The 13,919-nt window shown below is 35.0% G+C and overlaps 1 protein-coding gene and 1 non-coding gene across 2 annotated transcripts; one reads left to right on the top strand and one right to left on the bottom strand.

Moving 5' to 3' along the window:
• Positions 1 to 419: 419 nt before the first annotated feature.
• On the top strand, positions 420 to 492 carry Trnar-ccg (transfer RNA arginine (anticodon CCG)). Its single transcript has one exon. It is a non-coding gene; the product is annotated as a tRNA-Arg (tRNA).
• Positions 493 to 4,403: 3,911 nt separating this feature from the next.
• Positions 4,404 to 12,285, bottom strand: LOC123560000 (myosin-2 essential light chain-like). The gene is made up of 6 exons (XM_045352198.2): positions 12,160 to 12,285; positions 10,332 to 10,359; positions 9,534 to 9,674; positions 8,333 to 8,497; positions 6,199 to 6,276; positions 4,404 to 5,884 (listed from the first exon to the last, which is right to left on the bottom strand). Exons 1-6 carry the CDS (start codon positions 12,160 to 12,162, stop codon positions 5,856 to 5,858), a joined length of 444 nt encoding a protein of 147 aa, XP_045208133.1. The 5' UTR covers positions 12,163 to 12,285; the 3' UTR covers positions 4,404 to 5,855.
• Between the last annotated feature and the right edge of the window lie 1,634 nt (positions 12,286 to 13,919).

Here is a 13,919-nt window from a genome sequence, read left to right as displayed (position 1 = left end):
CATTCTATTAAGAAATTAATGGAAAGTTAATTAAAATTGGGTCTAACTTAGCATAACTTAAATATTTATCTTTACAACCAGATTTTGAAAAAGTAAATAAATAGATTTTTTATAACAGTCAGATTCCTTTCTCCTCAAAACACATGCCGCGACAGTACAGTTGTACTCCCACTGAAACGGAAGAACAAGTATTTTGAAACAAACTATATAAAAATTCAGCGCCAGACTGCGTGTTGTTGCAAAGTATGTTACCCAAAATATAATTATAAGCCTTTATTATACGATTTTTTATCAACTGAAATAATAATTATCATAAATTCTTTAATACAACCTGTAATTTGATGTGTATACTCACTTCTTACATAAATAATAAGGCTATTACCTTTATAAGCAAATATTTGACCTAGTTTTGAATTGAAGACCTTGTGGCCTAATGGATAAGGCGTCGGCCTCCGGAGCCGAAGATTGTGGGTTCGAGTCCCATCAAGGTCGTACTTTTTTTTTTTTTTTTTAAAAGACACCGTTTTATTGATGCACATTCAGTTCTTTCTCTCTACAGAAAAGCCTGTAAGAAAAATACCTCCCTGTATCTCAAAGTTTACGAAAAGGTAATAAATTGGGTTGAAAATCGTTTGGTATGCAGGCGTGCTTGAACCTCCACCCAAACCAATATCTTTTTTGCATTTTAAATCAAACTAGCCATAGGTCTAGATGAAAAAATGTTTGTACGTTTTAAACATACTGTAGGCATTTGGCACATGTGTTTGGTCAATATCAATAGTCGACAGTCCAGGACCCAAAAATAAATCCAGCACCCATTTACTATATAATTATATTATTTGAAAGTGTCAATTTTTACAAACTTATTTCTCAGCTCAGAAATAAACAATGGCATGTAATGAACTACCCGAGAACTGAAAGATAGAACTATATTCAATCGGTGGTGTTGGCATGCAGACATTTGGCCGTATCTTTTTTGGTTGAAAAAATAACAGTGGGTGAAACAAGGGTGGCCGTGAAAATACAACACTGAAGACTTGTTCACCTTCAATTAATTCAAACTGAATGATAGGCGAGTCCATTTTAAGAATTTAGCAGGCTAAAGGTTAAGATGTATGTAGCCACACTTGTCTTGTCAGGTTCACCGACACAATGCAGGTCAAGTCATATAATCTTTCCAAGTTTAAATGGGCATTATTTGGTGGTAGAACCACTGAACTTCCACAAGCCAAATAGACAGCTTCCTCACATCATGACAAAAACTGGGCTTTCAGTCATGGAGCCCATTCTCTTCATTTTCTTAACCCTTACCTTGCTAAACTTCTATAATGAACTTGTCGATCTTCCAATTTGGACAGTACCATTAACTGTTAAAAGGGGGTGCTTACCAAAAAGATACTGGCTGAATAGCGAACAGTGCAGATCATGATCAGACTGTATGGATGTGCAGGCTGATCATGATCTACACTGGTCGCAAAGGCAAAACCAATCATGTCCAGCATGGTAAGGGTTGAAAATAACTACTTTAGAAGTTATACTGCTCATCACATTTTTGGACCACCTTTCAACCTTGGTATCAATCCAACCTGGCTGAGTATTTGTTTTTGCATGCAAGTTATCATTATGGCAAGCATTTTCACCAATGTTTTCTTAAAAATCCTTAAAGTGGTTAAAAAAGATACTGTACTGAGCAGACAAGAAGAACAGTCAAAATAAAACATTAACCATTTTGCACGACATCTCATTATGGCAGAAGTTACTTGAAAATCCCTCTGTGGGCTAAAGATATAGAGGGGACAACAGACCCAATCAAACGACCATGACCTTGAGCCAACACAGCTGAAAATCATGTTCTGCTGTTAGTTTTCTTTTTTTTATCATTTTGACCTTTAAACAGAACATCCGACATGTTAGGAAAATAAATCCTAACAATTTATATAAACCAAGAAACCTCTTGTAGTAATTGATCTTCATGTATATACAACTGAAACTCAAGAGCTCGAAATTGCTTATCTCAAATTCCAGTTATCTCGAAACCATTTTCAAGTCCCGTTCTGTAAACACGTGCACAAGATATCATTTTAAGTCCAATTTCAGTTATCTCCAAGAAAAATGCTTGATCCCTTGGAATTCAAAATATGAGCCGTGCCATGAGAAAACCAACATAGTGGGTTTACGACCAGCATGGATCCAGACCAGCCTGCGCATCGGTGCAGTCTGGTCAGGATCCATGCTGTTCGCTAACAGTTTCTCTAATTGCTATAGACTTTGAAAGCGAACAGCATGGATCCTGACCTGACTGCGTGGATGCGCAGGCTGGTCTGGATCCATGCTGGTCGCAAACCCACTATGTTGGTTTTCTCATGGCACGGCTCAATTATTAAGTGTCAGCTGTAGTTATAATGTACTCCTCTTCTTCCAGGGCCTCACAGTTAAAGATGCTTGAAGCTTTACTGCAACAGCCCAGCCATTTAGAATGTTTCATATGAAAAACTTGTGAAATAAACTACCTTAAATTCATTCTTAAAGGTGGATAATCAGATTTTGGCCATGTAACGGATTTGTTCGAAACTTTAACATCTGGTCATTTACACTCATTTATGTTCACTTAACACTTAATACAAATTAGATTTTCACTGGAGGTATTTTTAAAATTTCATTTTCCTATCCTGGTTGCCCAACCAAGATAGAGTTATTTTATCATAAGTATAAATTTGATAAACATACTCTGCCTAAGGAAATGTATAAATATTAGACATATTGTAATATATTTGTAAAATATTTGCATTAAAAATTATGTATTTAGATGGAATTCATTAGAAACACAAGTTTGAAAAATTATTATTACCTCCCTTTGCCTATCTTGGTTGCGCAACCAAGATAGATTGGAAATAAATGAATTCAGAAGCTACACACAGCTTTAAAACTTGCATTTTGGTTCAGATTGTTTAATAGTTGATATGTCTATCAAATGCAAATGTAAAACTAGACATTGTATTGAAATAAAAAGAAATACCCAGCTTTTTATATACTTTCATATTAAAGGGGAGTAATTACAAAATTTTATAAAAATAATAAAATATACATTTCAAATAGGAATCTAACTCTATGTAATCGGTCTTTTTGTTCCTTAAATAATTCTCTACCAGAATATACAAAAAGTAAAAAATGTTGTTTAAATGTGACTGACCACCTTTAAAAGAAATACTCATCTTCGATCTTATTAAACAGCCATGACCTTGAACCAAAATGACTGAAAATTTCGTTTTCATGTTGTCCCATTTGCCATGTTATCCTTCAAGAGACAAAGGTACAGAGTAGAAACAAATTTGGAATGGGCAGACAGACAACCTGACCAAAAACTAGATCTATCCCCAAAATTGTGGAGGACATTCAGAAAATCATGCAAAAACCCAACAATGGTTGCAAGCCATGTCCAATTATTTGCACAGAAAACAATTAGATGAAACTAGATTGCTCACCAAAGTTTTGCAGCACAAATATGTTTCATTGGAGCTATGGTTTTTAAAAAATTCACATGATTTAACTATTTCAGCAGCACTATTGTATGAAATTATTCTGAAATAGAACCGACAAGAGAATTGTAGAAGTGCACCATCTATATACATGCAAGCCAAGCATATTGCTGCCATGGATTTAGTAATTTTAACAGCCATCCAGATAAAAGTTCACCCAAGAAATTTCTTCAAACTAAGCAATACATTGAAATCTGGACAGCAATTTCAAGCAACATTGAATACTTCTGCCCATGTAAAGGTTTTACTATTTTTTTTACCTCCAAACTGAATTATTTTGTTTCACGAGCATCCATCGAACAATTCAAGATGAGAAGTCGTTTAAAGGTTTTGCTATTATTAGAGTTATTGTGGCCATTAAGTACAATCAAGCAGAGCCATTTGAACAAATATGTGAAAGGTCCATCGAAGCTTGCTTCTGACCAAGTTCGGTGAAGATCAATCCAGTGGTTCATTGGAATCTGTTTAAAGGTGTTCCTATTTTTACCTCCAGCAGTCCCTAAATAAAGTCAAGCTGAACCACGCCAAGATGCTACAGACCAAGTTTGGTGTAATTCTGACCAACAGTTTTTGAGGAGGCAAAATATTTAGTTGATGATGAAGGATACGGGGCGATCACAAAAACTCACCTGAGCACTTGTGCTCTAGTGAACTAATAAATCGAGGGGTTAGAGCCAGAAGGTCCCAAGTATATATAAATAAAGAAGGTACCTTCTGGCACAAACACCTTGAAATATGGCAGTCTTCATTTTTTTTTAACAAATAAGCACATGTGAAGAAATCCGTCTCAAAACAGCTATTGGTACCTTAGTTCTGATATCCAATCTAGCACAAAAGCAAGGAGTAACAAAAATAAACAACATCAAACTCATACAAAATATCTTATTATATTACATGTATTATAAATACATGACAATTCATAGTAAATATAGACAGAAAAAGAAATTCTAGTACAATAACTAAAGAAAGAAGAAAAACTAAATACTGTATTTACTCAAAACAATAAGACAGTATGTTTTTAATATGGGTATATAAGAAAAAGAAATGAACAAGATGTAAATGCTGCTCCACATTTAGATATTAATGTCATGTAAATTATTATACTAGGATATGCAGAATCCGAGGGTCAAGGATCTCTTTAACAAAGACTTCACACTTCAAGAAAGGAATTTTAACAAGTATTTATCACAGAATATGAAAAAAAACAACAATTTTTTGCATAGACAAGAAAATTAATTGGTTTTTAATTACACTATATGTCATCTTCCTTTCATTTCTCCAACTAAATAATTGGAAAATGACTTTCTTTTTTATTTTATCACCTAAAGATGAAACTGTCAATGTTAACATGCATTTTCAAGTTGATTTATTTTTTTATTTTGTTGGGTTTAACGTCGCACCGACACAATTATAGGTCATATGGCGACTTTCCAGCTTTGATGGTGGAGGAAGACCCCAGGTGCACCTCCGTGCATTATTTCATCACGAGCAGGCACATTTTCAGGTTGAAACTGCTGTAAATATTGATTATCTAATTCCACTGAACAAAAGACAAAAATGCAACCTGAATATTACATAAGTTTTTTTCCCAAAGTAAATTTACCCTCCTAAAACAAAAATGTCTTTTGTGTTACATAAATGTTAAAAACAAAAATCATGAAAATGAATTTTGAAGAAATAATATTTTTCAAATTTCTAATCCTTTTCAGAGAAAATAGTCTACTATGTACCCCAATAAAGTATCTTGTTTCTAGACAGAAACTTCAACCCACTTCTTAGAAGATAAAACAAGTATACGAATATATTTATATTGCTACAAGAAACAAAATAACATGCATATATTTAAAATTATATACATCTAATTAAAAAAACCTAAATACCAGATGAAAAGAAAATATAAAGGGAAAATTGCAGCTGATTTCATACAGCACAAACTGAACTGGTCCTCTAAAATGTTAGAACAATGGAATGCTTGCTGACTTTATTATGCTAGTTAAAATGATATAATTTAATAAAAGAAATCATATCTGCTTATTATAATAGAATTACTAAGCAGTTTACTTCATCAGGACATGAGCTAGTACTTTCTCTCGTATTAACCTGTCCTTACAAAACTTAATATGTCTTAACCGTTTTAAACATTTGCTACAAGTTGAATCTTTAACAAAGCTTGAGCCATGTACTTTTACAACACTATAGCAATCTATCATTTTTGCTAAAGTCTTTTTAAAAAAAATGCATTTATTTCTTCAAAAGTCAACTTCAAATATGCTGCTTTCCCCCATAACGAAACTGACAAAGCTAACTTTGATTGACTGCTCATCCAGACATAACGGTCTTCACAAATTCTGAAAATACAAAAGGTATCCTTCCATTAAAACTAATTCTTTTTCTAAATATTCAGTTCCTTTTTAAAAGTGAGATTTCAAACTAATTTTAAATGACAGTAATCAAGCATTTTAATTTCTCATAAAATCAAATTTTAAACTGATTCTTATTTATCGAGCTGTCTCATTTAACTGACTGAACGTTTCTTACGTATGACAGCGTCAAAATTTTCTGAAAATGCCTGTAAACACCTGTGATTTGAATGGTAAATGTTTGCTTTTAAGATCAACATGTCACAAACCAGTAACACTAAGAGCAGGACTTCAAACGTTACCTTCATAGTTGATATTTCCCTGGGCATCTTCCTGGCCCTGAAACAACTGGTCAACTTCATCATCTGTCAATTTGTCTCCTAAATATTTAGAATAAAATATGTTAAAATTCAATTCAAAATGCTATCAGCACATAATATTCCAGACACAGAATCTTGCACATTTATTCATGGTAAGTTTCTTTATGCCAAGTTACTAATAAATCGCCTACATGAATGTCCCATTTCTAGACTCCTAGACCCACACCCTCTCACTGTCACCTTCACTTCTCAGGTATACACCAGTGTCTTGCAAAACAAATAGCAAAATCTTAAGTTCAAAACTGCTCCATAAAATGTCAAAGTAAAAGTGTGCACATTTTCACAAAGTACCAGTAATGCAGGCACTGTTCAAAGACTTGTTTAAAGCATTTTTCAAATGAGCCTGAACATTGTTATACAAGAGCACCGCCTATGGGTGCCATCGCTTGTCTGCATGTGCTGGACAGTATGTAAGGAAAGAGTTACAGTTCAAAATTCCTATGTACAAAAAGGGCCATAATTCTGACAAAATGCAAGTTAGAGTTATGGTCCTTGGCCTTTAAAGTAAACAAGTGTGCAAAGTTTCAAAGCTGTAGCTCTTACAGTTTTTGAGAAAAGGTGGACCTAAACAAACAAGAGCTGTCGGAGGACAGCAACGCTCGACTATTCAACATCCTTGTCAATTGAATGAATACAAAAGTTGAAAAAGGGGCATAATTTTGTAAAATGCAAAGTAGAGGTATTGAACCTCTGTACTGCATGTCATATCATGACAGTGAACAAGTGTGTGAAGTTTCAATCCTTTCCAATTTGTGGATACTGAGATACCAGCTTACATACAAAAACTTAACAAAAAACTGCTAAGTCAAAGGGGCATAATTTTGTAAAAATGCCAAGTAGAGTTACGGGACCTTCACAGTGCATGTTAGATCATGACAGTGAACAAGTGTGTGAAGTTTCAATCCATTCCAATTAGTGGATACTGAGATATCAGATTACATACAAAAATTTAACCAAAAACTGCTAAGTCGAAAAAGGGGCATAATTTTGAAAAAAAAGAGAGTAGAGTTATGGGACTTGCTTAGTGCATGTCAGATCATGATAGTGAACAAGTATGTGAAGTTTCAATCCATTCCCATTAGTAAGTACTGAGATACCAGCTTACATACAAAACCTTAACCAAAAATTTCTAAGTCGAAAAAGGGGCATAATTTTGTAAAAAAGCAAAATAGAGTTATGGAACCTGTGCAATGTAGATCAGTTCATCACAGTGAATAAGTGTGTGAAGTTTCAATCCATTCCCACTAGTGGTTACTGAGTTACCAGCTTACATACAAAACCTTAACCAAAAATTTCTAAGTCGAAAAAGGGGCATAATTTTGTAAAAAAGCAAAATAGAGTTATGGAACCTGTGCAATGTAAGTCAGTTTGTCACAGTGAATAAGTGTGTGAAGTTTCAATCCATTCCCACAAGTGGTTACTGAGATACCAGCTTACATACAAAATCTTAACCAAAATCGGGACGCGGACGCCGACGCATGGGCGAGTGCAATAGCTCACTATTCTATGTCATAATGAATAGTCGAGCTAAAAATTCAACCAAGAAACTTAAATTTTCCAAGTACAAAAAGGGCCATACTTTTGACAAAATGCATATCAGAGTTATGGTTCTTGGCCTACACAGTCCCCTGATGATGATTAACAAGTGTGCAAAGTTTCAAAGCTGTAGCTCTTACAGTTTTTGAGAAAAGGTTGACCTAAACAAAAATTTTAACCAACGCCGACAATCAAGTGACGACAATACCTCGTAGACTTTTTTCAAAAAATCAAACGAGCTCAAAATGTTTTAGGCCACACCTTTGAGCTCATTTGGAAAATATCTCAATGACAGAAGTATTTACTGAGACAATATTTTCCATGATACAAACAGGAAACATAATGTTTTTTGCAGCAATTATTCAAATGTACAAGTATGAAAAAAGGTAGATACTAGTATGCATTTTTAAACTTTTGCATATGATTACACTTCAAGATATTTACATCTGCAAGTTACCGGTAAGAACTAAACACAATCAAACACAAAACAAAAGCACGAGGGAGAAAGGGTTAAACAAACCTAGGCAACAGAGAACATGTCTTAACTCTGCTGAGCTGATGAAACCATTTTGTTCCTTATCAAACATTTTAAAGCCTTCAGTAAAGTCATCGGCACAGTGCTGCTCTCGGCTCCGGTTAATGGTTTGGAAAATTGGCAAGAACACTTCAAATGAGATTCTGGCATCTGTAAATCACAGAAAAACATGGTCTTTTTACAGAAGTAAACATAACATAACAGTTTCATCACTCAACACTAACATTTCGTAACAACAAATGCCTCACTAAATATGTCTGTAGGACGCAAATGAACCCACTATGTGAAGTAACTGTGATGGCACTTTGACAACAGAACATGTATACTGAACTGATGGACCAAACAAGAAAATTACTGTCAATATTTATTTAACCTTTCAATCATCAAAATTTATGTTACATTCCCTTATTAAGGGGAAAGTTGTACAAAGTTATTTGAATATCCTTCTCTGTAACTGTGTAAGTTAAATGTATATAAATGTTATAGATAAGACAAATGACATAACATCTTTGACCTTCTAAGTTAGTAAGTGTGACCTTGACCTTTGAGCTAGGGGTCTAAGTCTTGTACTTGACACATTGTCTTATTATGGTAAATGTTTATGCCAGGTTATTTTGAATATCCATCGATGTTTACATATTATAAATACATGTCAAAGACCAGACAAGTAAAAAAGTTTTACCTCAGAGTGTGACCTTGAACTTTTAGCTAGAATTCTACCGTAGGTTTTTCACAGGACACATTCAGTAATGGTAAATGTTTGTGCCCAGTTAAATGAAATTATGAATAGTCAGACATTCTTATGGGGGCGGCACAAAAATGTTTTCCTAGTACCTACAAAGCCTTTAATGGTATGGGTCTCAGGATAGGAAACAAAGATATTTTAGAACTGGCTTAAACAAGATAATTAAGGATATTTTCAATTTTTAATGTTACTGAGCTCAAACCAAAACCTGGAAAACTGGATTACTTTCTGTGAAAAATCCAAGTTATAAAAAAGTACATTACATATTAGCACAAATGGCATTCACACTCCTCATGCCAGTTCTTCATGTGTATCATTGAATCAATGATATAACAATTTCTAACAGAGAGTATCAAAAGAAATGTTACAAAAGTGCCAGAAATCCGTAACATTTTAAATTACAAGTTAAAAGGCAACTCCTAGGCTATTATTATAAATTACCTGGGTTATTGGCATAACCACATTTTCTAATCTCAGACTCAGTGGGGTTCTGCCCTAGAGATCTCAGGGTATCGCCAAGCTGACTAGCAGAGATTTTACCATCACCTTTCTGATCAAACAGGTTAAAGGTTTCATTAATATCTGAAAAACAAAAAGGAAATACAATACGAGACCATGTGAACAATTATTTATGAATAATTAATATTTATCAGGCAGTTTAAATGGTTGTTTTTTTTGGGTTTAACACCATTTTTTTCGTCCGTATTTCAGTGATATTACGGCAGGCAGTTAAGCTAACCTGAGCTCCTCAGACCTGGATTCAGTACCAGTACTAATCTGTTCTCCACAAGTAACTGCCAACCTCTCCACATGAATCAGAGGTGGAGGAGGAATTATTTTAGAAAACAGTCTTTTATCAAATCAGCACAGAGAACATACACCGCGCCCAGGGATCAAACTCGCAACCCCATGACCCATAGATCTGGGCGGCTATTCATCAGGGTTTTGTGTATGATTTAGTAGCACTATACCTGATTATGTGCTATGATGACAATGATGTCAGTTACTTTAGTCTGTAAGAAATAAATGTAGTAAACATTCTACATGCATTTTATAATTTGGCAATTCCAGCCTAATAACTCAAACCAACTCAACAAGGCTCTCAATATATATCACTGATTTAAGCTGGCAAGTGGAATGAAAGTGCACAGAAATAAGTTGAAGTTGTCTCTCTTCCGCATGATGGCTGTTGAGTCTTGTAGGAGTATTACCATGATTACAAGATGTTTTAGTACTTACCACACATTTGCTCTTCTGTCAACTGAGACTGAAATACAACAAACAAGAAGTCACTATTTTACAAAATTACTAAAAATAACCAATGAATGAAGTCTGTCTTAAATAGCAGTTATAATGGTACATTGATAAGACTGACTGAAAAACAGGAAGTCTCCGCTTCTCCTCCAAATAAATTACTAAAATTTGGGCAAGATTCTTTCTGTCACCTAGCATGCTAAAAGAACTAGGGAAACTTTCTGTGTTGAAGCATCTTCTGTATCTTGCACTATCTCTTAAATACAATTACTAATAAGAGTGTCAGACTGTCACAAAATATGCCCGTCAGATGAAAACTGTTCGACTTAGAAAGCGGATAAGGCTTAATTCGCAGTTTTTAGAGTAATTCAAGGGCCATAATCCAAAAGTACCTGGGGCGATTTGGGCGGTTATTGAACTTGGCCGAGATATTATGCCCACAAACATTGTCAGCAAGTTTGGTGAAGATCGGATGAAAACTGTTGGACTTAACTTAAGAGAGCGGACAAGGCTAAATTCGCAGATTTTCGAGTAATTCAAAGGCCATAATCCCAAAGTGCCTGGGGCGATTTGGCTGGTTATCGAACTTGGCTGAGATATTATGCCCACAAACATTGTCAGCAAGTTTGTTGAAGATCGGATGAAATATGTTTGACTTTGAGAGCAGACAAGCTTTGGACGCCGACCGCCCACCCGCTACGGGTGTTCATATAATACACCCGCTCTTTCAGAGACTGGCGTATAAAAAGTGTTCTGAAAGGTTGCCAATGATGGGTACTGGGGGTGACTATAAATAAAACTTAAATATTTTTAGTAGTGTTAGATTAATGGCCACAAAAATTAATGCTCATGAGGGGAAGTAATTCTGGACTAAACTTTTAATGTGTAGCTGTTCTCGTATCGGATGGCCTCGGTAGCTCAATTGGTAGAGCACTGGCACGGTAAGCCGTAGGTCCGAGGTTTGAGTCCCGGTCGAGGCTGCACATTTTTCCTGAGACTGTTACATTTGGAGGTTCCACCGAGACATTCACCATTGGAGCCCATGCAGGGCGAAGCAGTTTGGCTTGGCTGTGCATCTGAATTCGGTTAATAGTCTGCGGCAGACATCGGCCAGGAGTGCCAATGTCTCGCAATAAGAAGGAAGGTGTGTAGTGGTTCTCTTATCGATAGGCCTCGGTACCTCAATTGGTAGAGCGTTGGCTGAGGTTGAGGTTCGAGTCCTGGTCGAGGATGCACATTTTTCTTGCGACTGTTACAAATGTAAACAAGAAACATGCAGACTTCAGGAAAGTTGGAAAAGATGGCCAGACATTCTGTCCAGCAAATTAGGCAAATAAATCTGCCAGACCGAAAAACAAATTATATACCGGACCAAAAAACATGTCAGTGCACCACATATGTTGCTTTTTTCTATCATATACAAGCAATGTGCGATTTTTAGTCCATTTCTCGTTAAACACAGGCTGACAGAGGCGTTAAGTTGAAATTTTCGGTCAAATGTATACGACCTAATTCGGGTGCGAATCAAAATCAATATGAGGATAACCTTGCGTCTTCAACGGAGACATATAAACAGATAATTACATGCAATCCAAGTTTGCACTTAAATGTTGATTACTAACTTAATCATCCTGCTTAAAGCGGTGCACTGAGTCAAAACGTGAACAGATAAAAAAATCCAGGAAATAATTTTTACCAGAGCGAAAAAACTGCTGCAGCATGCCTTTTCCATCCCTTACACACATTTAGATTACAATAATACAAATGCGACAGAAATACACAGAAATATTTTACATTACATAAAAGTTCTTACCATGATTTCCCTTTTTAACGACACACCCGAATATGATCAAATTCAACAAAAATTTATACCGGAAGTGCAGGTGAATGTGTAATAATTCCTCTATAGCCTGTTTCAAATATTTAAGTTCTGTCAGTAGCGTAGCAGTGTAGAGCACGTGCCTGCACGTATTTCTCAAACATTTAAAAAATCTTAAAATGCAAAATGACAATAAAAATTGACGATTAAGGGTAGAAGTGTGCGTGTGTGTGTGTGTGTGAAATTTATCGAAAAAAGATGACTGAAAAATACCTGGAAATAGCGCAGCGTGGGGATAAATGATAGATCTAGGTAGATCTTTCCTTAGATCTCTAAATTAGAATAATAATTATTGTCTTGGAACAATTCCAAGACCTTTTGGGAATTCTATTTAGACTTTGGTACACAATGGATCTCCGTCATCGTAAAACTGCCACAAAAGCAAATTTTACTAGATCTACAGAAGCTACTTAATTAAGGTATACGATCATATTGGCCACAAATGGCATGTTGACCCCATTTTTTTCTATCATTAGAAAGAGTAAGAATTAGTAAATAAGTTGATCATAGATAATACGCAAAAATCTTTACAGTCGTGCTTTTGACTGCGAAATGATAAATCTTACACTGTAGGCCTAATAGATCTAGATATAAGTGGATTTCTATTGAAATATCATTGAAGACTATAAAGTAAAACAATAAAAAATATAGGCTAGATAATCTATACATATAACATATTTTGTCATGTAATTTTCATGTTCTTTTCATGTTCTTTCATTGTCATGTTCTTTTTCAGTAGACAATACACTTCCAAAATTATATTAGCTTACCAGGCATCAATATTCTTATTTGATATATTTGGATACTGAAATCTAACATCGTTGTATAGAACTTGCTTATTTGTGGATCGGATACCTTAAATTCCAGTGATTTATTACAAACTTTCAGAGTCCAGGCGTTTAATTGAACTCTTTTTATTTTTCATTTTGCTTTAGTTCACACTGCTTTAGTAGACTACACAATGAATCTTTATCTACGTTTTGCAAAAACAAAGCTTAATAAAGAAACTACTTAAAAACTTGATTCACTCTTCCTTGTAAAATAATCATTACTACTCCCCCAACCCCACCTACCCTGCGAGAAAGATTGCACGAACAAAAGTTACCAGGAATTAACACTGCCCTAAATTAGCAAATACATGTATTTGCACAAGGAAATAATTGATGTTTTTGCCACAGAGACCTTTTTTTGTATGTATTTCCCTTTCCAAGAAGCAACTGACCTGGGATGTGATGCATTAATTGGATTTGAATTAATTCATATTAATTCATATGTTAAGTAGCCAGGTGCGTTATTCATAAAATGAACCTAGAAAGAGCCATTATATTTTCAATAATAATAATAATAAAATGAATGCAACTTTTTCCTTCAGTTTTGATCATTGCCACTATAATATTATGTAACTTTATCATTCCGCTTAAAGTTCTAACATCTCTGACATAGCAGGCGCCAGTCACATGATCTTGCACATATTAGTCTATCTGCTTTTTTCCAGTTTCGATGATTTTAGTACTAACAGTTTCGCAGATCGCGAAACGGGTAAACTATCTTGAGCCAACGTGAACGTGGTAACAGTCTGTTGACTAGTATTATAGCTTAAATAAATGAAACACGGGCGTTTTGAGCTACAGATTGTCGTCTGCTTTTGAGAATGTGCTTTAGCTTTAAATAAATGAAACACGGGCGTTGAGAGC

Source organism: Mercenaria mercenaria, chromosome 10, assembly GCF_021730395.1.
Source record: "Mercenaria mercenaria strain notata chromosome 10, MADL_Memer_1, whole genome shotgun sequence".
Taxonomy (NCBI): domain Eukaryota; kingdom Metazoa; phylum Mollusca; class Bivalvia; order Venerida; family Veneridae; genus Mercenaria; species Mercenaria mercenaria.
This window is presented reverse-complemented; position numbering and strand designations above follow the sequence as displayed.

Coding starts and splice junctions, on each gene's coding strand:
- LOC123560000 (XM_045352198.2), bottom strand. Junction 9,675..10,331: donor GACAGAAGAGCAAATGTGTG/GTAAGTACTAAA, acceptor TTTGTTTTTCAG/ATATTAATGAAACCTTTAAC. Junction 5,885..6,198: donor GGGAAATATCAACTATGAAG/GTAACGTTTGAA, acceptor TTGTATTTTCAG/AATTTGTGAAGACCGTTATG.